At 40.4% G+C, this 25010-nt stretch overlaps 5 protein-coding genes across 5 annotated transcripts; 1 reads left to right on the top strand and 4 right to left on the bottom strand.

The window, feature by feature from the left end:
• The first annotated feature begins 2917 nt into the window (after positions 1–2917).
• On the top strand, positions 2918–14504 carry LOC108097455. Its single transcript, XM_017199727.2, has 5 exons — positions 2918–3148; positions 13098–13284; positions 13419–13535; positions 13600–13755; positions 13849–14504. The coding sequence occupies exons 2-5, from the start codon at positions 13099–13101 to the stop codon at positions 13951–13953; spliced, it is 564 nt and encodes a 187-aa protein (XP_017055216.1). The 5' UTR covers positions 2918–3148; position 13098; the 3' UTR covers positions 13954–14504.
• Positions 14505–17036: 2532 nt separating this feature from the next.
• LOC108097437 lies at positions 17037–17624 on the bottom strand. Its single transcript, XM_017199707.2, has 2 exons — positions 17222–17624; positions 17037–17148 (listed from the first exon to the last, which is right to left on the bottom strand). The coding sequence occupies exon 1, from the start codon at positions 17586–17588 to the stop codon at positions 17223–17225; it is 366 nt and encodes a 121-aa protein (XP_017055196.1). The 5' UTR covers positions 17589–17624; the 3' UTR covers positions 17037–17148; position 17222.
• A 1519-nt stretch (positions 17625–19143) lies between these two features.
• LOC108097451 lies at positions 19144–19815 on the bottom strand. Its single transcript, XM_017199723.2, has one exon. It carries the CDS (start codon positions 19745–19747, stop codon positions 19241–19243), a length of 507 nt encoding a protein of 168 aa, XP_017055212.1. The 5' UTR covers positions 19748–19815; the 3' UTR covers positions 19144–19240.
• Positions 19816–21080: 1265 nt separating this feature from the next.
• On the bottom strand, positions 21081–21712 carry LOC108097446. The gene has a single exon (XM_017199717.2). The coding sequence runs from the start codon at positions 21647–21649 to the stop codon at positions 21161–21163; it is 489 nt and encodes a 162-aa protein (XP_017055206.1). The 5' UTR covers positions 21650–21712; the 3' UTR covers positions 21081–21160.
• Positions 21713–22377: 665 nt separating this feature from the next.
• Positions 22378–23506, bottom strand: LOC108097442 (salivary glue protein Sgs-3). The gene is made up of 3 exons (XM_017199712.2): positions 23246–23506; positions 22948–23121; positions 22378–22890 (listed from the first exon to the last, which is right to left on the bottom strand). Exons 1-3 carry the CDS (start codon positions 23496–23498, stop codon positions 22448–22450), a joined length of 870 nt encoding a protein of 289 aa, XP_017055201.1. The 5' UTR covers positions 23499–23506; the 3' UTR covers positions 22378–22447.
• Positions 23507–25010: the final 1504 nt, after the last annotated feature.

The following is a 25010-nucleotide window of genomic DNA, read 5'->3' as shown; positions in this document are numbered from 1 at the left end:
TAGGTAATATTTGGAAAATATCTTTGTGTATTTGTATTAATTTATAGTAATGTTGATAAACAAAATGTCCTATTAAATTAATTTATCAAACATACTTTGTCTGACTTAAAAATAAATAAAGTAAACAGAACAGAACTCAACGCAGTTTCCTCAAGCTAATTGATGGCTTATGGATAATGTCAACATTTATTTAGAGTAAACAAATTTGTGCCACCTGTAATCGGTAATCATAACTAACCTAATTAAAAGCGATTTGCCAAATATGAAATTTTACTGCCAACTCGAAGAAGAGTTTTCCAGCACTTGCTAAAATGTATTTAGTAAAAATTTGGCAAATGGATAGAAGCGACAAATAAGTAATGAATAAAGAAGGAGAAATTTTTGTTCGACAATCAAATTGAAATCTAAAGAAAATAGTGCAAAAAAAATTGCAATCCAACTGTTTTGCTTTTATATTTAAAATTTGGCACACACTTTTTGCTGTTGCTAGAAAATTAATATATTTTAAATATGCAGGTATATAAGGAACAGGGGGGACAGGTAAATCGGAAGCAAAAACAATAATATGAAAGACCCGACAAAATACTTTAACAAATACCGAAAACCGACATTTTACCAACTGCATATTACGATATGCATATTTCATTTATGCCCAAAACAAATGCACAAATACAATTGCACAATGCAAGCCCACAGGGATCTGAACAAATCCAAAACTATGGGCGGTGATTGGCCAAAAAGGGTGAAGGATACTCTCTATTTGGTAAATTTAAGTTCCATAAATATTTAACTACAATTTGGGTAAAAAACACTTACAATTTAGAGATATGATTTAAATTACAGGGGGAATTTCATGAAAGGTGTAACAGAAAGTACATTTACAAAAGCGTTGTAAACAAGTTTTGTTTATCTAAATTTGATTTTTGTTCATTTAAAGTTGTTTAACAGATCGAATTTATTTTACCTTTGCTGTCTATATATTTGCCAGTTAAAGTTCCCAAACCGTCCATGGTTCCTGTAAATATCTGCTAAGCCCTGTAACCCAAATGGGCGTGGCAAGTGGGCGGTGGCAAGGGGAATCGTTTGGGGGCGGCACTACGTTAGCTCGTTGCATCTGCATCTGTCGGCATTTTTGCATTTAATGCCATAAAAGTTTATCTGCAAATGTGTCGCTGGGTGTGGGAACTGTATCTTTTATTTTTAGCATTTTAATTAAATAAAAATTTATTTGTTTACACACACAGGCAGGAGTGCTTAATTGAGACCATTTTGTGCAATTTGCCTCTCGTTTACAATCATCCAACTTTACTTTGCGTGCACTCTGTTTAATAAATGATACAACATTTGTAGGTGAACAAGAAAAACTACTTAGTAAGGGAATTTACCCACAATTTATCAGTAAAATCGGAAAAATAGTAAGACAAGTTTTTAAAACGCCTTGATGTTGTACCTTCTTGAAATTAATTGAACTTGTATACCCTTTTCCAATTTATAAAACCACAAAAGGTATCTCATGGTCAAGACCCTTTAGTTCACCTTTTCGGCCAGCTTTGTTAAAATGAATTTCGTTGAATTTTTACCATTTCTGTTCCGGTTTTTAAATGTCGGTGCCCAAACTTACATTGCGAACGCATCCGGAGTGAAAATGTTTTTATTTTATTTAATTTTAGCTGTTTGCTTTTTGGTCTCGTTTTGGCTGCTGCTGCTATTGTGATAAACATATCAAAAAAATGTTTAGTTTTATCCAAAAGTAAAGCGCAAAAAATGTGTCGCTTTTTAAGCATTTCCTTTATTTTTTGTTGTTGTTTTTTTTTTGCACTATCATAAAAATGAAGGCAATTAAAAGAGGGGGTCTTTGTCTCTGTGTTTGATGGTGTTATCGCTATTGTCACTATTGCCGTGGCTCCTGACAAAACGTTTCAATTAGTGCGATTATTGCATAAACAACAGAAGCAACAAAAGCGACAAAAATGATTGCTGTCGCTTACAATTTGAAAAAATTGCTGGTTGGCTGGCTTCTTTCTTTATAAATTGCGGAACGATTTGTAAGTGTTTTGTTTAGTATTCGTTAGGTGATTCATATTTTCCAGTTTTTAATTGTTTGGTGTTTAGGCTTAGTTCTTTGCTTTAATGGGTCTTTAAATTGGGTTTTTAGGCCCCAAAAATACCAGTTCTAAATCGAGAAAAAAACATGTATTAAAGAGACCGATCTCTGATTTATGTGATCTGTGGCCAAGGCCCATGGTGCGAGTGTCCATTACCCAGCTGTTATGCAATGCCAGCAGACCAGCAGCATTTAGCCAAGTCAGCTGAGCTCTTAACGTGCCTCTCTGTTGTCTTTGCCACATTGTTGTTGTGCTCCGCAGCATTTGCAGCTTGTGCCGTTTACAGCGTTTACTTTACAGCCCCGCTGCCTCTGCCTCTGCCTCAGCCTCTGTCGACGTTGGCGTCGCCGGCGACTTCGACGTACGTCTGACTGCACTTCTCAAGCCTGACTTGAAACAGTGGTTGCTGTGGCAAAAAATGTGATCAAATAGGACTTCAAAACTTTTTAAAGTTTGTTAAAGAATTACTTTTGTAAGTCACCTATTAAGCACTTAAATATTTCAAGTAATTTATAACAATTTTATATAATTAATTAACCATTCGGTTTACCATTCAAAATTATCTCTTATCTTTTAGTGCTTAAGTAAATATTAAATCCTAGAAAAATATGCAGTGCTTTCTGTTAAGCTACTTTAGTTTGCCATACACGTCCACTATGTACACTGTGCCGGCGCCTGAATCCAATTCAGGTTTCGGGCTCTGTACCGCCTCGTTTGGCTCTTTGAAATGGCCTCTGCCGCCGTCGACGTCGGTTTTATGTTTTTCTGTAGTGTTTTTGAAGCTGCATAAAGTTTAAACAATTTGGCCGCTGCTCGCGTTTAGTTCTCTTTCGCGTGCGCCAAAACCAAGTAACCAAGTTAACAAGTTGCCGGCCGAAATAGATTTCAGTTTCGGTTTCGGTTTCTGTTTCAGCTTAGATTTTTTTTTGTTTTCAATACGAATTTATTTTCGGTTTCGATTTCAATTGCCCTGCAACCGAGTGTTATAAATCTTTTTTGAAGTGTTCGATTGATTGGCCGATTGATTAGCGGGCCACGTGAAAGTGAGTTTTATTGTTTGTTTTTCCCATTTTTTTTCTGTATTTTTTTGTTATTTACTTTTCGCTGTACTGCATTCCAAGTTACAAATATTTTTTGGAAATATTTTTTGGCTGCGTGAGTTTGGCAAGCGGCGAAAAGCATTAACCCACGGCTGACCTCTGCCTTTTAACGCGTGTGTTGGGCAAGGATTTTAACGAGTGTGTGTTGAAAAAGTATGCGAAAAACGGTGTAATGGAAATTGGTTAATTGGAAAACAAAGTAGTGGCTATGTTTGCTCTAAAAACCTCGAAAATATCTCGATTGCAAAAGAACGTGTTTCTAAATTGTTTTTTATTTTCAGTGAGTGTTGTCAGTGATCAATTTAAAATTGCTTTAACTTGGAAACCTAGCGAAAAGAAAACGACTTCACATTAATAATAATTGGGTTTGATTTTAATCACAAAAGTTTTGAAAAAAGTTATATTAAATAGCTACAAAAACTTGCATCGTTTAACGTTTTTTTCAATAAATGCAAGGCATTCATTTTGCCACTATTAACCACTTTAAGCCTGTTTCCCTTGCTCCAGTTTATGGTTTCACGGAGTTCGACAGGTGAACATCGCACATTGCCCAGATAACAAGATAAAGTCAACAAATCCCACGAAATCTTCAACGGCCTTGAAATGTTCAAAAGCCAAAAGATCAACACAACAAAATTCCACACAAAAGCGAATAAATAAAAAATTTTGTTGGGGCTAAATTTTCGGTGAATTTTAAATGAACGTTGCTGGGTTTTCTTGTTTTGAAGGCAGTTGAAGGCAAAGACGCATGCGCAGCGGCGTGTAAACAATAGTGACCCAATTGCCTCATCTTTCGGTTATTTGCCAGCTGCATCGGCAAACTGCAGTGGATTATGCAACTTGTGAGGGAGATTAACATATCGTGGCAAATATGTGCAATTTGTGCAAATTGATAGGCTCCACATTGCCGCTGGAAAAGCGGAGAGCAAAAAAAAAGATTGGGCTTTTCCAGTTACGCAGATTGCGGAAATTTTGCCTGCCACATGAGACGCGAAATTTCCCGAAACCCAACGAAACGCAACTCAAGTGAACTGCAACTATAAAGAGAGAAATTAAATCATGGTTGGGTATATGAATCAACAATTGTGTAAACAATTTACCTCCGAAATTCCGTCACCTTCACGTGCGAATTAATCATACTTTCGAGAAACCGCCAGCAACTCCCCCAAAAAGGCCGACAAAAATTTCAATTGACGCGGCGACCAATTGAATGTTAATCAAAAGGCCAAAAAAGCGTAGAAGCAACTTGGCCCTCGCCCATCAATTACCACCTGTCAATGTCGGCGCAATGCTGGCTTCTTTTCTTACCGGTTTCCATTTGCGGCCAAAAGCGACATGCGGCAATTGGCCGAAAGAATCCGACCACAGTGATCGGAGAAAACCAACGGAGTTTGGCAAGAGCTTCGAATGACCTTGGGGTTTGTCGCTTGGTTTTTTTTTTTTTTTTTGGTATGAAAGTCAAGGTCGGTCTTCGGTTGATAGTTGTTTCATGATTAGCATTTGCCATTGTTGTTTTTCGGTGTTTTTTCTTTTTGCTTTTTTTTTCAATTCCATTTTGAGGGCTTATTTTTATTGTTTTTAGTTTGTTTAAAGCGCATTTTATGAGTGTCATCGTCATGGAGGCAGATACAAATTGATTAGCCAAGGAAAAAAATATTTATATAGGCAAATTAAAACAATTAACATATGTTGAACATCTGGCAGCAGCTAGTTGGCTATAAATAAATACTTGTATTTATAATATTGGTGCGCTGTAAGAGCCTTGAGTTGTTTTTATATGTAAAGAAATCGAGCAAATCAAAACGCAAATCAAACAGAGAACTAAATAAGATTGTTCACTTTGTTCTAGTCTTCTGATACGCACAGTTAATCAAACCAATAAAGCGAGATGTAACCCGTCTTTATTGAGTGCATAACTTGACTTGGAATCCCAACTAATTTCAGTATTCATTTGCCCCTTTTGGCATTTCTTTGGCCTCGTTTATCGCCCTTTTAGTGTGTGGGAATCCGACAGTTGCAGCAGAGATATGCCACAAAGATACCAAATCGGCAGACCACGAATGTGTTTATGCAGCTGCATCGCAAAATTAAGATAACTTCTAGATCTCAGAGGGGGCGGATTAAAAATTATGCGCCAAAGTTGGTATATTTTTGCGGAGGAAAACTTAAAGTGCTGTTGCCCAAAACAAAAAAAAAAACCAACAAGAAAAGCATGGCCACATCAATATGTATGTTTTATTTATTGACTTTGCTGGGAAAACGGGGAAAGCCTCGCTGCAGGATGCCGGCTTTTGACAGTTGGCACGTAGCCGAGCCAAGACGATGGGGCGTATACGTATTATGAGTTATGAGCTCGCCTCTGCGATCACGTATACGCCCCCTATGGCTGGTTGGAAGCCCCGCTGTCCCACTTCTTTCCGCCTCCTCTGCCACTTAAAATAATGTTGATGCCGAACAATTAAATAGAAGGCCCCCCGATTGTGAATTTAATTACAACTGTAAACAGTTTTTCTCCCAGTTCCCTCTTTTATTTTCACCCCCTCCAGCGAAAATAAAAAGCACACAAAACCAAACCAAACACAACAGTTTTGAATGCCATATTTCGTATTTTTCAGTTGTTTTCCTTATTTTTTTAGCGAACCATTAGCAGTGGAAAAACTAAAGGGGGAAAAGTGACGGAAAAAGGAAAAAGGGTTCGGGGCACTACGCGCTGAGAAAAGCAATTTTCCGGTTGAGTTTACAAATGGCGGGCGCGGCCAGCGCTGAAAATAAATGACATATCACAGAGTCTGGTCACCTTTATGCGATGTCCAAAGTAAACACATGAAAGCAATGCGCCAGGGGTGTGCAAAAAGGGTGTTTCGGGGGGACGGGGCTTCCGAAAAGGGAGGGAGAGTGTATCCTTGTTTGTTTGTTTGTTTGCCTCCGTGGACTCCTTAGTTATGCATGTGTGCGGGCGTATTGTATGTGCGTGTGTGCTTGTGTGTGTGTGTGTGTTTGTGTGGATGCGGTCCTGTTTTAGTGGTGGCCTGCGGTTTGCTAGCTCGGTCTTCTCGGAATTTAGCAGAAGCCCTATTTAGCTTTGATTATATTAAATGGAATCAAGACTCCGATTTTCGTGGGACCTCCGAAAGGAGCGGAGAGTTTAAATTAGATTAGAATTTCAATTTCATTTTGTTATTGAAAATTTTGGTTACTTAACCACACGAACTAATTAATAAAATAATTATTTTGCAGAAAAGGAGTACCAAAACTTATTTTACTGGTTTACATAGCAAAATTAGAATGCATAATCAAAGAAACTTCTACAAGGAGGTAATAATTTAAATTTTTTCCAATCTGATTTCTAAGTAACTGTAGGTTTTATATGAAATATGGGTTATGGGTGCAAAATTTCCCTACCTTTTTTGAAAGCTTGCCTTCCCGCTTTTGTTTATATTTTATCAAGACCATTTGCCCCTCCTTCTGGATATCAATAAATGGTTGCCATTCATTTTCGGGCAACTTTTGTAGCACTGGTAGTTGGTGTTGTTTACACGCACACACTGACACGCCACACATACACGGGCATACACACCCGCAAATACAGATACATTCGCCCACAGACAGACACACATTTTCCCGAGGACAGTTATGAATGGCAATCCATTCGCTTAATGGAATTTCGTGTTGTTTAACTTTTACGTGGCGCCCAAGTCAAGGGGGGAGGTGGAAGTGGGGGAGGGTTGAGTTGGAGCATATGTGAGTGTGTCCTTGGGTCAGCTGAGGTCGCCCTGAACCACCCACAACCCATCACTACTCCCAAAAAGCAAACCCGTTGTCCACGGCATCATCATAAAGCTTTATTAGCATTTATTATGCAAGACTTTGCCTCGGTCAAGTTTGTGTCTCTGTTTTAGTTTTATGATCGCTTCCGACTCGACACCTAACCTCCCTCACCCTCCCCTTCCCCCATCCCCCCTTTTCCTCTCCACCACTCTTGGTCAGGTTTTAATTTCAATAAACGCATATTTTATGACTGCTCAGGTTTATGGCCACGTTGGATTTATTTATTTTTCATTACATTACGCCAAGTGCGAGGGCCAAACTCCAAAACTCAACGGGTTGAATCAATTGAATGGGCAGAGTGGGGGGCTTGTAATGGGTTAAGGGGGGGGGGGTGCATAAAAAGGATGGGTTATGTGTAATCAACAAAAAATTGCCAAAATGTAACTCGATAATTTCGCTCACACAGAGCACTGCACACGAAACGAAACCAAAACAGAAATCGAAACTCTGAAACCGAAACTGAAACTGAAATTGCCAAAATGGAAATCAAATTGCAGCACGGAAAACTCAGGATTCTGGATTCTGGATTCGGCATTCTGGTTGGGATTTGGATTGGGGGGAAATTGGTAAAACGCGGAGGCGGGGCAAAATGCATTTTCAGGTGGACAAATGTGGCAATGTGTGCGTAGTCGGGCGCCAGTGTGCAGCAGTGACAAATGTTGATAAGATGCCATCGATTCGCATAATTTATGCTGCCACCATGGTGACACAGTGTGTGGCAAAAGTACGCCAACAGCTGCTGGGGGAAAGGAATTTATTGAACGTGCAAATGGTTGGAAAATAATTCAAATTTACCCGGTGCAGTTCTTTATCTCCAACAATAGTGACTATAAGCTGGTTTTTCCAAGATAAAATCTTTCTTATTTCACAAATTTGAACTATTTAAACTATTCGTTTATATTTGTATATTTTCTCATTAACATATATTACAACTTAAGAATTGGAAGTGGGAAAAAGTTAGTTTTTTTGTGGGAAACATTTTTCCAACCTTTAGAATATCTACATTTTTTTTATTGATAATGCAGTTTAACTTGTGAGGGCAACTGTAGCCCCTTTGGGGAATATTTCCTGGGACACCTACTCAGGCACATATGCACACACACATAAACGCGTGCCCTCCACACACTAACACACACATACACAGCCACAAAACACAACGGTAAATCGCTGCTGGCGTCGCTGCCAGCGTCGGCAACATATCGAGGACATTTAAATCGCTCTTAAGTCTCGTTTAATTGGTACTTAGCATGCAAATGCAAAATGAGGCGAGATCCAAGGCAGCAATTGTCGCCCAGTCCCTCTCGCTCTATCTCTATTCCCGTCCCGTTCTGCAGGTCCTTGTGTGCTGGATCCTTCCATGTGTGCGTGTGTGTGACTGTGTGTGCATGTGTATGTGTATCATTAGTTACATGGACAATATGCCTGGCACATCGTCAGTTTGAGTTGCTTTCGTTGTCTCAGGCGGAGAAACCCTTTCTCCTCCTCCCTTCGTCATTTCTCCCCCTTCTCCTCTCCTTTCATTCTGCTTTTCATCTGCTTTGTTCAAGTGTGTTTACCAACACAAGCACACAAAGAGAGTTTTGGCAACACAGAGAAAATCAAACAAAAACATGCCCAAGCACAAAATTCGAACGTTTTTATTGAAATCTGCTTTTGTGCAATTTAAATCCGATTATAATCAACCAGCAACTAGCTTAGTAAAAGATATTACTCGTTTTAAATGGTTTCCTATTAAACTAAAATAATAATAAAAAGTCCGTTACTCGTTTTAAATGGTTTCCTATTAAACTAAAATAATAATAAAAATTTAAGTACTAGAAAATTAAAATATTACTTTAATTTCCCAACTAGCATAGAAACCTTTTAAGTATGCCTAAGAATTGCTGGGCATTTCTCTCAGTGCACCAGAGCCAAATTTGAGAGAGTGCTGAGTATCGAAACGAATCGAATCACATTGCATTGCATCAAATCAAATCAAATTTAATTGAAATGCCATGCAAAAATATTTTGAGAGCTGAGACGAAAATTGATTGATTTTTGGCTAGCCATCGAACAGTACGATTTAAATGCCCCTCCCCCAAAATGCCCCGATTCCCCTCCCCCTCTCCACCGCCACCATTTCGATTTCCCTGCGGCCAGCACTCATTGATATAATTACAAAGTTTTGTTGGCCAGTTGATGAGCCAGTTGGAAAACATAATCAAGAATGCGATTTTGCCATTCTCGTTCTCGTTCTCCATCTCCCTTGCACAGCCGAAAAAGTTTTAATTTCAAATGAAGTTTGAACAGGGGCGTTGGCAAAGGGGGCCTTTGTCTGAGGAAAAGGGAGACGGGCAATAAAATAATCAAAGCGTGCACAAAAGTGCAATGAGAATTGCCGAAAAACTGGTAACAAAAGTAAGCAAAATGAGGAAGAAAGGCAAAAAGCATGGCGATGCCATCATCAAAACTGTGGAAAAAGCGAAAAGGCATTGGACAAAAAAGAAAGGGGTATTCTAGTTGAAACCAAGTTATGATATTAGCTTAGCAGAAGAAAAGTTTCAACAAATATCTTCGAATTTTATGCTGAAGAAAACAAAAATCTCCAAAGTATTTTAAAACGCATTTTGCATTTTAAAAAAGCTATAGTTTTTTGTCATAGTATGCAAAAATGCACAATTTTCATCAGCCCTCACTTACAGGGTATCTTGGGCATTGAAAAAAGGGTTTGTCCAGCTGCGGGCCAGTGTAAATTTACCTGAAGACAAGCAGGGAAAGCGCTATAGAAGGGGAGGCGGTGGAAAGCAGTGGGTGGGGCGGAAAAACTTAACTCGAAATCTAGTCGAAAAATGGGCAAAGTTGCCAAACGAAAGCGGGCGCCGAAAAATACCAATGCCGTTAGTCCAAGCGTAATAAGAGTTCGCGGGAAGGAGACAGCAGATCGGGGGAGGAACAAGGACAGCTATTATGCGCCATTAAGGCATAATTAAAATGCTTCGAGCTGCAGAAACAACAACAACAAGTGCGGCCAGGACGCTGATAATGACAACACGCCAAAGGAGAAACTATCAGGTGGAAAAAGGAAAAGGCGCCGCTGAGCGGAAGAAAGCAACAAAGTTGCAAAAGCAAATGAAAATGGCCAAGAGTCAAATGGGAAATGGCTAAGAAGGTGGGATCTAAGAAAGGTGGTGCACTGGAAAGCAGGAGCGGATTAACAATAACTTGTGGGATTTAAAAACGCTTGGATACATTTCAAAAAGTAAATAATGTGGTGTTTGTTTTTTATATTTATAATAAGGGTGATTTAATCGAATTCAAAAAATGATTAAATCCCTGAAAATTAATATTTTAAAACGTATATGACAAACAAGTTTCTTTAATGATTTTCATTTTAGTTTTACTGTGAGTGATATAGTTGTTATCATATATTTCAACCAATTTCGTTTGATGCCACTATTTCGATAGCAACTTTATGCAACTTGCTGTCCATCTGTGATGGAATTGGCAATAAGGAGTTCAAAGAGGACTTCACAGCTCCCCCCGCAGGTTCGACCACTCTGCGGCCCTTTGGCCACTTTTTGCACCTCCCTCCATCAATCTGGGCAATGAATTTTGGCAATTAAGCAATCACTTCGCTCATATGCAAAGAACATTTTGTGGCTCCCATCGGCTTGGGGCTGCAGTGGAACTTGGCAACTTGGGAAGCTCGGGACTCCAAAGACGGTGGCAGAGCTCAAGTGCACCCGAAAAACTCGTCTCAACTCAACTCAATGAAATGTTTGTCTGTTATGTGTACCGCTTCGTTTCGTTTCGTCATTTTTTAAGGCGGGGTTTTAGGGAGGGAAGAAGGGGCAGAAAGGGCAGTAGGACGAGATCCTTCTGCTTTTTCTGCTGATTGCCTTACGCTACAACAGGCAATCTATGGGTATAAAGATATGCATATGTGTGTGTGGTGTGTGTGTGTGTGTGAGCCATGCATTTTTATGGCACTGCTTTTTTTGGGGGGAGGGGGGAAGGGAAAGGATCGGGGGAATGGCATAGAGCGCTCTCGAAAAAGCAAAAGTTTTCACTTCAAGTACTTTTTTCGCTCTGCTTCTCGATTTCTATTTTATTATTGTTGTTGTTGTTGTTGTTGTTGTTTTCTTTTTCGGCAATTTACTGTTGTTGTTATTGTTGTTGTTGCATCATCATTCGCCTGGCAAAAGAGTTTGAGCACTTGAGTAGCATTAAAGCATCAAACGATTGTCTACGGAGCCAAAGGCAATTGACTTCTGCGCTCGACGATACCGGAGAATATGTGCCATAGGATGAGGGGGTTACGGGGAAATAGTGTCCAAAATTGGTTGCCAGGAAAGCGGGGAAAAGCCGGGATAGCTATGAAAGCCGGGAAAGTAAACTTAGCATACCCTTTTATTTGGTTGCATACTAGGTGGCTATAAAAGTATTATATTACAACTTATTGTGTAATGTTTTAAAAGAAAATAAGCAGGTGTGATCTTATTTATAGTTGGAATTTGTGAAATATTTTTAGGGTATTCATAGATTCATATGCAAAAACCCGTTTACGTGAGTCTTTATGTAATTTCAGTGCTGCAGATTTTGATTGGGTATTTCGTTCTGCTGTTCGGCGGACTTGACCTCAACCCCATCGACGGGAAATTGATACCCCCCCCCTCCCCCCTTCCTCCCTTCGACCATCAATCAGATTTCCCTGCGTGATGGTGCAAATGAAGTGCCAACGTTTTCGGCAAATGGCCAACAATCCAATCAAATGCGGCAATTCTGCCGTCAGCTGCTCAATTAGTCACACTGAAAAAAAGACTACCCATCCAAATACTTCTTAGTTCAGCATGTTACTAAAACAAAATACTCTAAACTACCAAATCTTTTTCAAATGAAATTCAAGTTTGGCATTTAAATGTTACTATTTAATTATTTAACGATTATATTTCCTTTACGCGGAAAAGTGGAAAGAGAAAAATCGCACAAAGCCCTGAAAGAGATTCAAATGATTTCAATAATATTTTTATACATTTTGTGCAATTTGTTCTGGTTATAATTTCATCAATGCCGCAATTTTCCCCCCTTTCGCCCCCGTTCGCCATCTCTTTCTGGCTAAAGAGGTCATTGCATTTTCATTTGTGGCATAATCGGACACAAAATGCTGCAAAATGTAGCAAATATAATATAATCATTGTTTTTTTTTTTTGTAGTCTTCGTGTTTGTTGTGTTTAGTAAGGGTGGCATTGAAATAATTTAAATTATTTTCACATTGCATTAGAAATTATGGGCAAACAATGAGGCGGCCAGTGTTCGGCCCTTGCCCGCGGGCCGTTGCTGTTTTCTATTAACTCTTTCGGCCCGAAGGGGCTTAAATAACGCTAAAACACACCGCATTGTGACATTAAATGGCATTTGAATATTTTTGCGTATTGCGTTCGGCGGGTAGAAACGCAATTAAAATGTAAAAATTTATTAAGCTACTTTGGCAATTTTCCTAATTACGCGCATTAAAAACAAACAGCGAAAAAATGCGCATTTTACACAATTTTGCGAGGGAGTCTCGCAGAGCAGCGAAAAAGTTGACTAAATATTGCAAATTTGATTGTCACACAATTTCGGCTGCATACTTTTAGGGGCGCTCTGATGCAATTAGACTAAGCGAAAAGCTGTTTTCCCATTTTCCACTGAACGAGATGGTCAATTAAGTGTATTTTTTAGTTGGCGAGGTACTTTATTCAAGTGACTAAAAGATATGCCAACAAATATTTAAAGAATTCATTCACTCATTGAACTTTTCGGTGTTTATTTCGCGGCATTTATTGAGCTCTGCTTTTGCCACATTCCCCATACCAATTTCCATTTCAATTTCGCTTTCTGTTGTTGCTGTTCTCCTTTTTGAGAGCTGTCACCGAACATGATTTATGCACCGCCTCCGCGGGGGCGTGTCAATTCTATTGCCGTCGTTATTCCGCTGGCCGATGACAGAATCTGCCGTTGATCGATGCAATTTGCAATGGATTAATCACGCAAAGAGCTCTGCAATAATGAAATATATATTCGCGCTTTGTTCTTTCTTTTGCAGCATGCAGTTCGGGGAACAGAGAAAGTTAATGTCAACCTTGCTGATTGGCAGTATTCTGTTAATGACGATGGTTTTGGTTCGCGGAGAGGATCCGAGTTCCAAGGATGCGCCTCACATAAGACACAAGCGCGGGATCTTCTGGGACTTCTTTCAGAAGATGGTCATCACCAAGAATCTAATAGTGGATGTGAGTGGCTCAACCTTGTATTTGTTTGGTTTATTTATTTGTCATAGATGATATTACAGTTTGTGGAGAACACATTCCTATTATTAACATATTTTATTATCTATTTTTTTGCACATTTTAAATACTATACTTAGCAATACACGGATACTCGCAACACCTTAAATGACATATACAACACGGTCAACGAGCAGTTCAGTGATCCAGGACCCGCGAAACCCACCAATCGTCCGAGGGTGACGACCGAGAAAATTGTGAGTTGGCCTGGACTTAACTCAGAATAAAAATCTATAAAGTGTATCTATATGTTTCCAATAGTCTATAAGTGGCGAAGAAAGTGGCAGTAATAGCGAGGAGCCCACCACCACAACGGAGGCTTTCCAGATCTCCCGATACGAACTGGGTCGCATTTTGGGCAGAAACTTCCGAGGTCTCCAGAAGTTGGCCATGACCGAGTTTAACAACGCTCTCAATGTGAGTTAATTTTATGTTATAATTATACCCGATTTCATAATACTGAGTTAAAAAGAATTTATTTATATTTTCCTACTATGTTTTATGTTTTAGGAAACCAAGTACAATCTGGCGGAATACAAAGCGGAGGCGGACAAGCAGTTCGCCAATAGTTTGGCCGTGGAGAAGAAAAACAAACTGAAGAGTCTCAAAGGCTGAGCCACGCCCCCTTTCCCAGTGCCCGATTGTTATCTCTGTGATAGGCTGACGACTGTATTTCCCAACATTTTTTTTCTTATTTATTTGCTCGCATTTTCCCGTCTGTCTGGAATAAAATGCGGATGTGCGGTTGGAAAAGCGTCCCCAAACGCATACGGATTCGTGTCTACGACTATTGTGTGCCAAATTAAAAAGTTTTCTGTCATAATTTTATTGATAAACTTTTAAGTTAAAAAAGGAGCACACGAAAAAGAAAAAACAAAAACCCAAACGAAAGATAATAGCAAAAGGAAGGACGAATATAAAAACATTGTAAGGCGGAAAAGCTGCTGGGAAAACTACATACAGATTGAAGGTCTGTTCTAGATATTTGATGGTTACTATGGGTATATTTATTATTATTGTATAGATTGTATAGATTAATAATATAATTATTTGTAATTTTTATTCGAAGCAGAAATAGAATATAGTTCAGTGGGCCTTTTGAAACTACTTCAATAATACGATTAAAGAATAGATTATGATAATTTAAATAAAACTCAATTTGTTGTTTTTCCCCCGGTCTTTTTTAAAATACATGTAAATAATATTCAAAGAAACAAATTTTATCATTTCTTGTTGCCAAAATACATTTTTTGATATGAGTTAAACTTTGAACGTTACCCATGGAAATTTAAATCAGGAAGTGCCCGGTATTCTTCTCGCTCTTTTACTTGCCAACATGACTGCAAGTTTGTGTTGGCTGTTGGCTGAAATCGAAGTAAAGTTGCAAACAAATCCAAAAGGCAAAACTTACTAAACTACAAAGACAGTTTTGGGTCTCTGTCTGCCCTCCGCAGGATTTGCTTTCTCCTCGTCCTGCTCTCGATTTTCTCCTTTGGCCGCCGCATAGTTAGCAGAAACCACTAAAAGTGTCATAATTCGATGCCCATGAGATGGCTGTCTCGAAAGTACGTTGGCCGACAAAACTTTGGCGGTAATGACTGTCGTTCTCGCCGCCCTCGAAAAGCCCCTCGGACCTCCCGAACCACCCAAAACCATCCAGCCGGGTGGTGCAACTGTGCGTATGAGCAACCTGCCTTGTCTGCAAAGTTCTGCCGAGGGAAAGCAACGGAAGAGCCAAAAAATACCAGGCGAATGTTTGCCAGCCGGAAACTTATTGAAAGTGACGAGGAGCTGCAGCTGCGGAGGCTGGGGGAACTATCTCTCAGATAAACAGATTCCCCTACACTTTAATATTTATTCATACAATTTGATTACCACGGTGTAGGTATAAAGTCCATTGGGGCATTTAAAAGTCAGTTAAAGTTTTCCAGTGGCAGAGGCAGAAAACCTTCTAAAAAGGTTTCAATTTCTAAAACCATTTCAATTTATTAAAGTAAATATAAATAGTTTACAAATATTCAATGCCACTCTTCTTATTTAAAATAAAATAACGTTTAGTTATTCAGTTCTCAAGTAAAACGAATTGCAAGTGAATAATTTATTACGCGTTGTTTGTGAAGTGCTCCGAAAATACTGTTCTCGTAATTTTCCCTTGAACAACTGGCACTCCATGCCATTGAAAACCAATCCTCTGAAATTCCGGCTGCAATTCGAGCTCAGCTTTCAAAACCCGAAGTGATAATCTGATTTATGTGAAGTGTTTATTTTTGTTGGCAGTTTTTATTTGTTGATTGTGACATGTGAGTCAGTTGCTGTGTATGCTGATTGCTTTTATTGTTTCGGGTTTTGGCACTGCGACGCATGTGCAATTATGAGTAATTTGCACAATAGAACAATTAGTCTAACAGCTCAACAAACCAGTTCAACTCTGGCCCAAAAAGCCAGTGCGGAAGTTTCAAATGGAACTGTCTCATCCACAACTACGTACTAAAGTTCACACAATGTGAGTAATGCCCTCACTTACGTAAGTCTCGTGTAATTACTAAATACTCTCGTTCAATTAGTGGCGAAAACAAGCCGTAATTCGACCAATCGATCGGGAAATCCTACTTGGCATTCTGAAAGCGTCTTGGCATTCAATCTAGAAAATTGACATTGGGGCATCCGCACTCATAAGTAAATAAATAAATTAGCTAAACGAAGGCAAGTCGATCAACAAAAACTGCGAACGAAAAGACAAATGTCAAGAGGTAATAAAAAATGAGGAAAATACACTGGATAAATAACTCTCAAAAACAAGTGTTGACATTCAAAAAAATTAATGACTCTGAGCTTTTATATTACTAGTTTTTTTTCTTGAAACTACAATTTTTTTCTTATCTAAATTTAAAGACAAACTTTTTTCCCAGCTGATTTTTAGGCAAGACAAGACCATAAATAAATATTTGTTGTAGTCCAAAAAGTATTTATTATCTTATCATTTCACTAATACAACTTTAACCGGAAGTGTATCTTTGTCACTCACAAAGAGTATATTCATTCTAGATCCAGATCACTTTAATTTATGTAATAATCCTACGATAAACAATGTATTCTAAAGTTCCCCGATGCAAACTATAAAAAATGGCTTATAAATTGTAGGCCAGCGAAATAAATGAACTGCTCGTCATGGTGACTGATCAGAAGCATCTCAACTATATAATTTGGATCGGCAATGAGTTGAGGTTGACGGTCAAGGGAGCGACGACTTCACGATGTTTGCTTTTATGATCTTTAATGAGTGTTTCTGCGCATGATTTCAGTTCTCAGAAATAATTGCTAACAGTGTTGTCTTAATTTGAATAATTACGATTGAAATGTAAATCACTTGCGGTTTACTTTCGTCTTAAGTTGTTTATTGCCTTAGTGACTCGACTATTGTTTCCCTGGTTTCCCATTTAATCAAAAACATTATCGTTTTGTACATTCATTTCTATCTATTAATGCGTTGACTTGAGCTCTTTAGTGTTGTTGATACTTGAATTTAAATTAAGTAAACTCTTGATCAACCCCCAAAGAGCCAAAGATCCCCAACTATTTGATTGAATTTTGTTTTTCGCCGTCTGTTAATTAGCTCAAAGCTGATAACGAACGATCTGTGATCCCCGGCTAATCCCCGCTTATCAGCACTCGATTAAGTCGCAAAACGCAGGTCACGATTCCAACATCACTTGAATTAGCTTTTATTTATTTATATAGATCACAAGAAAAAAAAACAAAGAAATGTGCAAACAATGCAACGAGGGGTCTCCTACAGCCGGTTGTGAGTGCCTGAAATCGTGAGATCCGATGGTTAGTGTAACTCATTTAATTCGGATTTGTGTTTTTTAGGGGGCAGACTGACCTCACGGGGCCGGGGAGCTGGGTCCACCGATGGGGGCCAGGAGGACCTTCTCGGTGGGGGCGTCGTAGGTCACCGGCACCTTGGGCGTGGTGGAGGCATCGTCGGTGAGCTTGTGCTTCAGCTCATCGTACTTGTGGGCCACCGAGCTGCCGAACTCCTTGGCGCCCTCGCCGATCTTGTCGGTGTAGGGCTTCGCCGCCTCGGCCACATCCTTGGCGCCCTGGTTGACCTTGCAGCCGAGGTTCTTGAAGAAGTGCGTGAAGTCGCTGTCCTCGGGTTTCTTGGCCTCGTCGCAGTCGGCGCGAACTTGGCCAGCGGCCATCAGGACCACCAATCCGATCAGGGAGCACACGACCAGCGATTTCATCTTGACGCTTTCAGTTTGACAACACGACTGATCGCACTGCTCCGCAACGGCGACGGCGTCGGTTTACGATCCCAAATCACGGCTCTCCCGTCTCCCGTCTCCGATCTCCGACCTCCGCCAACCGGTTACGAATCCCCGCCCCCTGCTTCTTGCCCCAAAGCTGATCTGAAATAAACCCCAAACTAGTTGCGTTCGTGCGCTCGTCTACGCGGTTTGTTAGGCGTTTGCTCACAATGCGAACCGCTCTAGCTTCGCTGTAATAGAAGCTCTCCTACACAGAGAACAATTTTATTAAAATAAGAACAAGTAATAAGAATACAAACTCTTATTATTTTCTGGGCAAAGACTTTTACTTCGTCAAATACTAAAGTTTTTATAGAACTCATTTCTTATTATTTTAAATGTATAAAAATATTTGACAACTGCCTTTATGTTTTTTTTTAAATACTGGTGCCAATTAAGAGCTGTAAAAAGTATTTTTTTAATTGTTCTCTAAACTTGTTTATCAGCAGTAATTATTTATCTCAAGATTGACAGTCTTGCAGTTGCACAAAAACAAGTCCTGGTAATCAAAACACACATGTTGATTAATCTCTTTATTTTTTACCATAGTAATATTAAACAAAAAACTCACTCCAATGTGTTTTTTTCTTACTATTCTCAATTAAATATTTGTTTATTGTTTGATGCCAAAATTACACCAAATTGATGGATAATCAACTAAATTTGTACGAGTCACGAGCACTTTTGTTTACCAACAACATTATACACACAATTTTACCACTTAATCAAATATTATTTTCACCTTGACTTTATTTATTTTTCATTTTACAATAAATATTTTAATGGTGTAAGTTTTCACAATAAAAAAAAATTGTATTTCTAAAACATGTTTTATCCTTTGTGATTTCTGTTTGTAAGTAATTCAGTTTTTGTGGCCTATTTAGGCCTAATTTCTGTTTTGAGGAGCACACGGGGGTTTTGGCCGTTTGGGTTTCATCCAGTTAAAACAGCATCCGCGATGATCCCGGGCTGAGCAGCCAAATCCCGACCAGACCATCGCTTGGATCATGGGCAGTGATAGGAAGACAATGATGAGTATTATCAGGAGTCCGCAGGTGCCCTGAAGCTGCATCTTCCACGACGACTGGCAATTGGCAATTGAAAGCCATTCGTTTAGATTGCTCCAGTGATGAGCCTTCTTTTGCAATGGTGATTCACTGATCCGTTGACACCAAAACCGGCTCGCAAGTTATGCCGGAGTTGCAGGGCTTCAGTTAGCAGGCTGTTTGTTTATTTTTGGCCAATAACCACAGCGTCATGTAAAGTCCAGAAGAGAAAGTCGGGAAAGAATCCCAAGTATGAGTCACAAAGAGGAGGAAACGTTTCATTAAGAACTTTAACCCAATTTACCCGGTTCTCCGAACAAGTTTCGGACTTCCAGTTATGCTAAAGTAAAAATTGTATAAGACAACAAGTCACATTTCACAAGTCTGATTAATCAAACGTAAAAAAAAGAGTTAGCATTTTCCTTTAAAGTAAATGATACCATCAATTATTATAAATAGGAAATGCTCATCTCCAAAAAAAAAGAGCTATAATCTTTATTAATAAATATAAATAAATGTAGGATTATAATTTAGCTAAGTATACTACTGATTCTTCTCTGGGACGTAGTCCACCTCATTGGCGTTATCCTCCAGCCACTCCATGTGAATCGGCGGCGAGGAAGTGGTGAGCTCTTCTTTAGGAGCACTTGTTGAAGTACTGGAAGTATCTGAAGTGGACGTTTCCTCCGTGGTGCTGCTGACCTCCTCCGGGTCCTTGTCCTTGTTCTTGTCCTTCTCAGAGTTGCCAGGCTGAGCAAGGACGTTGACCAACATATTTATGCGCTGGAAAAGCGATCTGGTGACATCCCTTGCCTTCTCCTCCAAGATCTTAGCCTCCTTCTCGATGTTGGCGATCCATGGCTTGGCCTTCTCCAAAGTGCATTGCAGGCTGTGAACGAACTTGTTGACCTCACTTGGACTGGGTGTGGTCACCGAGTCCTCTGCTGACTTGGCCTCCGATCCACACTCGATGGAAGCTGCCTGCACTACGCCAACAAAAAGGCACAGGCTGCCTAAGAAAACCAATGCGACGGGCACGGAATTAGTCATCGCGGATCTCGAATATCGCGTATCGCCTCTGAGGCCCAAAACTCGACTGAAACCCGTTTGCAGCCGCAGCTACTTGACCAAGTTCTTACGTATGTTGTGGCTTTTGGGCTGGGCATTCGGTTTTTTGAGAGGCGAAGCTCAGTGAGAAAGTCGTCTGGCAACTAAAATGCATCTCAGGCCAGCGAAAAGAGAAACCCCGTCAAAAAACCTACCTATCTAGAGAAATGAGAAAATTTACTTAGAACTCTCCCACCATAGAGAATCAACCTCAGGCATTTTTGGGTGTTTAATGAAGCTTTTCCCGAAAAAAGTGCAATTTTGTTGTGGTCCATGAAAGAAAATACCTTCCCCGTTCAGATGAAACAACTTTTGGTCATTTCATGCAGATTTGCAGAAAATTGACCATTTTCCGACATTTCTACCTCCATAACTTTTCTAATTTGTATCCGATTTTTAGGTACTTAATTTTAATATGGAAATTATTAACTAATGATAACTTATGTTTTCTTGTTTTGTTACCTTTTAGGTCATGGCTGTGGCGAAGAACAGACAGAAGGCCTGCTGCGAACTGGTCTCCCGACTCGTCCAGGAAATCCACATGGCATCAGCTTATGCAGCGAACGGGGACTCAGCGTTGGATCCCAAATTTATTAATAGTTTAATGACTAGACTCGCATCTAAGACATGGATTGTCTTAGAATGTACAGTATTAGCCCAAGGAATATTTATATGTATTTTGTGTATTATATACATATGTACAATAAGTTGAACTTCCGAATTTTATACTTTTTTATACTAGGGCTTATAGGAAATTTGGATCTTAAATTTCCATAAAAAATGTGTTGCATACTTTTGGGATTAATTAAGAAATGTGGAAAATGGCCAGTGCCTACCAACTATTGCATTCTGTGCGCCTGGTGCTTCCAAATGAGTTTGGCCCAAAAATTGTGTGCTTGGCTGACCGATCTTGACGAGTGCAATTGGAACTCTTAGATTTCAAATACCAGGCCAACATAATCCATTAGATGGGAGTTTTAATAGGGGCAATTGGGACAGTTAGGACAGCTTGGGACAGTTTGGGACATTTTGGGACAAGTAAGAAATTGAAAGAGTAGCATCCTACTATGGCTTTATGTTCGCCTGGTACTTCGAAATTTCCCAAGTTTGCTGAAAACTGGCGAAAATTCATTTCATTCGTGTTGTTTAGCCTTTATGCATTTTGCTCGACATTAGTGATGTCTGCAAGGGTATAAAAGCTTCGACTCGCCGAGACTAGCTTCCTTTCTTGTTCTTGGGTTGCTATGGTTTTCCCAAATAAAGTAATAAATGGCGATTGTCATAGATGTGTTTTTATTAACATACAAAAAAAAACTTAATAAGCCTAAATGTTTACGAGAAAGGGAGGTGCGGAAACTACTTCCTCAACTTGCTGCAGTTGCCCAAGGCGTCCAGGATGTGGCCGTGGCCGCACTGCTGCTCGCCCTTGAGGATGTCCGCGTTGATGATCTCGACGTTGGCGAGGAAGCCGCGATCCTTGCTCATCTCCTCGGTGGAGTCCTTGGCCAGCTTGACGCGGAAGTCATCGAAGCGGTCCTTGAGATCGCTGCCCAGAACCTTGGCCTTCTCGCCTAGCTTTTGGGCGCCCTCCTTGATCTCGGTGCCGAAGTCCTTGGCCTTCTCGCCCAGCTTCTTGGCGCCCTCCTTGATGTGGCAGCCGACGTTCTTGAAGAAGTCGCGCACCTCGTGCTCGGAGCTGCTGCTGCTGCCCGATATCTCGGATATCTTGTCGGCCACATCGCCGAGTCCCGGTATCTTGTCCTCGCAATCGAAGAGTCCCGCCTGACTCTGCAGGAAGAACGCGGCGAGGAGGACGAGCAGTAGGGTTCCGTGCGGGAAATTCATCTCGGTATGTATGGTATTCGCTTATCGGTTCCTTTGGCTGTATCCACAAAACCAGACTGAACGCTGACTCCACTGAGACTGACCTGGGCCGCCCCGACTTCCACCCATTTTATTTGAATCGCCGTCGCCTTTGTGTGTCACTTGCTTCGCATTTTCTTTAATTCAATTGGCGAACGGCAACAATCATCGCAATTGTGCGATGATTTAAACGCAGCGCGACAAAAGATACAAATACACAGTGATATGGATATGGATATGAATACGGATACAGATGCAGGGCGACGATTTCCGATGATTCGGATTACCCCTCTCAGCATATATCCCTTTTCTCCTCCCTCGATCTCTATTGCTGCGACTTTGTTTTTGAATTCGCGTCTCCGAAGTAATAATACGCACTTTTTCGTCGGGCCGGAAGCTGTGACAAATACGGCATATAAATAGCTTACATATAGTATATGTTCTAAGCTAGATGCGTTCAATTGATGTTTACGTTTGAATCAGACGCGCTGATCTGGAATTGACCCACAATGGCACGAGCTACTGGAGATTATGTAACAATTGGCGAGGCTATATGTAATTATATTGTATAGTATGCTACGCAAAAGTTCCTGGAATATCTCTAGATTTTTTGCAGGCGCAAAAAGCTAATGCTGACTATGAGTCACTTGGCATTTTATTTTCATTTAAGGTGATAAATGTGAACCATCACAATAAACAATCAATTGAGCTTCCGTTATTACTAATTTTATTGACCTGCGTTCAGAGTAACATATAAGCTTTACTGCTTCCCATTTAAATCTAATTCCAGGCGCCAGAATCGTGGGCGCCAATCGAGTGGGTTCCGTTGTCATCGAGGTTGGTCTCGTAGTCCTCAAACTCAGCCCCATCATCGGGATCCGTCGGAGTGTCGGTGTCATCATCGCCCTCGCCATCGTCCTCTGCCAATTCGATATCCTCATCGTTATTCGGTTCTTCAACCCACTTGGGTTCGGTGTCACCTTCGGTCTCAGCTTCCTTATCGGCCGTCGAATCGGTTTCAGGATCTTTGTAATCTTCCTCCTCGTTTTCTGGTTCAGGTTCTGGTTCCGGTTCTGGTTCTGGTTCAGGTTCTGGTTCTGGTTCCGGTTCTGGTTCAGGTTGGGGTTCAGTTTCAGGAGAGGATAATTCCGGAAGTTCTAATCGTTCTGTAGTGGTAGTTGTAGTGGTTGTGGTGCTAGTAGAGCTGGTGGTTGGCGGTGCACCTGAACGAAGAATAATTCGTTAGAATTAAGATCTATTGTCACAAAAACCGAACTCACATTCCTCCGCAGTGGGATCAAAATCGCAGAGGTCCATAGGCTCAGTGGTGGTGGTTGTTCTACGAGTGGTGCTTCTGGTGGTTGTGGGCGCCGGAGTGGTTGTAGTGGTGGTGGTGGTGGATGGTGGCCTGGTAGGCAAACTTGGAGTCACAGGTTTCTTTACCAATTCCTTACCTAAGAAATAGTAAATAGTAAATTTATTTTATTTAATGACCCAGCAAAAAATATTATCTGATGAATGAAACGGAACGTAGTGAACTATATTTAGATGTTCTTAATAATTTGTTTGTACACTTACACTCCGCGAGATTTGGTTCGAAGTCGCAGCGGATCCGCCAATCGATTTCGTCCTCGTCCAATGGGACCACCACCTTCTTGGGCCTCCGCACATAGAACACCTCCTTGACCTCGATGATCTCCAGATTTGGATCGTCGGGGGAGATCCTTCTGCGCACGAATCTATGCCGCTCTCCCTGCGGAAGAGAGCGCGCCTGGAGAATCTCCAGGCAGGAGATGCCCACAAAAAGAATTAGAAACAGGGATCTGTTCATCGCGTTGTCTGCAGCTCAACTACTTGGGAGCCGCTTCTCTCGCAAGCTTCGCGTGCGGAGCCAAGTTTTGCGGAAGCTTATCACATTCGATAACCCTCTGACCTTGGACTTTCTGTAGAGCGAGTGGGTGGAGAGGGGGGAAGAATCGGAAGTGGGCCCCGCCCAATGCAGCATACTTTCGGACTGCGCGAGCTAATTGCGGCTCACGCCTCGCGACGATGCATCAATGTCCGCATAAATTAGATTTCCTCCACGAACGCGCAACAAATTAGCCGCAAACATAATTGCCATGAGTTTGGCTAAACGCCCCGCCCCCTTTTCCACCCGCCCCCTTCTTGGCGAGTGGAAAAGGGGAAGGCGGGGAGCGCAGCAGATGGCGAGAATTGGCAGGGCATCGTGCTGCTTTTCTCATTGGGCATGTCGGCATCATCGAGGCGTAGAATGATTTAATAAATAAACAAATATTGGAACCTCTGAAATATCTACACAAACTTTCTAAATAAATATATGTACATTTTTTGTGTCTCTTCCGCATAGACAGAATTGGGTTAATGTTAATAATGCATATATTATACAGTTTAAGTAAGTATCAGTGTCTTAAATCATAATCATAAATTGACAGTGAGTACACAATCATACAAAAAAAGATCCAATTCTCTGAAAACACTTTATTTAAAGTAATTTTCGTTGTTTGAATTTTAAATAGATTATTCCATTTTATTAATAAAGAAACCCAAATCAAAGGAATATACATGTTGAGAAATTAAAAATGTAATCTAAATTCTAATCTTGTCTAAAGCAAATAAATAGCAAGGAATAGGTTGGCTTAATATATCCCTCATGTAATCGATATGCTCTTGATCGGTGATTCGGGCCAACAAATTCCCGACCAGCTGACTCATTTGCAAGTGTCAGGACCTCGTTTATCGATATGCTTGTCGGACTGATGAAAAATATGCGAAAAGTCATCATCCCCATACATATTTCCCCAGTTCGCTTTGCTTTCTTTGCGTTTCCCTCTTCCACTTTTTATTTTCTGCCACTGTTTGTTTGTCATTTTTCAATGGCAAAATGCTTTTCGGTGGGTGAAGCGGCGGTTATGGGGGGTGGTGCAAATTAGCCGAGCGACGGCGGCCACATATGTTTCAGTCATTTCCCAATAACATAACAGAAAACTGTGTGCTTCCCTCGGTTCGAAAAGTGGGCGGCAAGGGGTGTGGCTAGCGATAGATAAACAAAAATGTTGTGAAGAAACACACTGAAAATATTCGTACGCTTCGCAAAGAAGGCATTATCACTTTGATCTGTGGTCAGTCGGGCTTTGCCAAGGGGACTTTTGAAAACATTCCCCGCAATATTAATTAATGAACAGATTTAGAGGATTAAGAGGATTGCGAGTGAACACTTGTCACTTGAAAAGTTTTTTAACTTTTTGGAAACTTTTATCTTTATTGCCTTATTTAATTTGGTTTAATAAATTAAAAATAAAGATTAATCAAACCGTTTTTATTT

Source organism: Drosophila ficusphila, unplaced genomic scaffold (assembly GCF_018152265.1).
Source record: "Drosophila ficusphila isolate 14025-0441.05 unplaced genomic scaffold, ASM1815226v1 contig_197, whole genome shotgun sequence".
Classification (NCBI taxonomy): domain Eukaryota; kingdom Metazoa; phylum Arthropoda; class Insecta; order Diptera; family Drosophilidae; genus Drosophila; species Drosophila ficusphila.
This window is presented reverse-complemented; position numbering and strand designations above follow the sequence as displayed.

Coding starts and splice junctions, on each gene's coding strand:
- LOC108097446 (XM_017199717.2), bottom strand. CDS start 21,649: ATGAATTTCCCGCACGGAACCCTACTGCTCGTCCTCCTCGCCGCGTTC.
- LOC108097451 (XM_017199723.2), bottom strand. CDS start 19,747: ATGACTAATTCCGTGCCCGTCGCATTGGTTTTCTTAGGCAGCCTGTGC.
- LOC108097442 (XM_017199712.2), bottom strand. CDS start 23,498: ATGAACAGATCCCTGTTTCTAATTCTTTTTGTGGGCATCTCCTGCCTG. Junction 23,122..23,245: donor CGAACCAAATCTCGCGGAGT/GTAAGTGTACAA, acceptor ACTATTTCTTAG/GTAAGGAATTGGTAAAGAAA. Junction 22,891..22,947: donor TGATCCCACTGCGGAGGAAT/GTGAGTTCGGTT, acceptor TTCTTCGTTCAG/GTGCACCGCCAACCACCAGC.
- LOC108097437 (XM_017199707.2), bottom strand. CDS start 17,588: ATGAAATCGCTGGTCGTGTGCTCCCTGATCGGATTGGTGGTCCTGATG.
- LOC108097455 (XM_017199727.2), top strand. CDS start 13,099: ATGCAGTTCGGGGAACAGAGAAAGTTAATGTCAACCTTGCTGATTGGC. Junction 13,285..13,418: donor CCAAGAATCTAATAGTGGAT/GTGAGTGGCTCA, acceptor TACTATACTTAG/CAATACACGGATACTCGCAA. Junction 13,756..13,848: donor AGTTTAACAACGCTCTCAAT/GTGAGTTAATTT, acceptor TTTATGTTTTAG/GAAACCAAGTACAATCTGGC.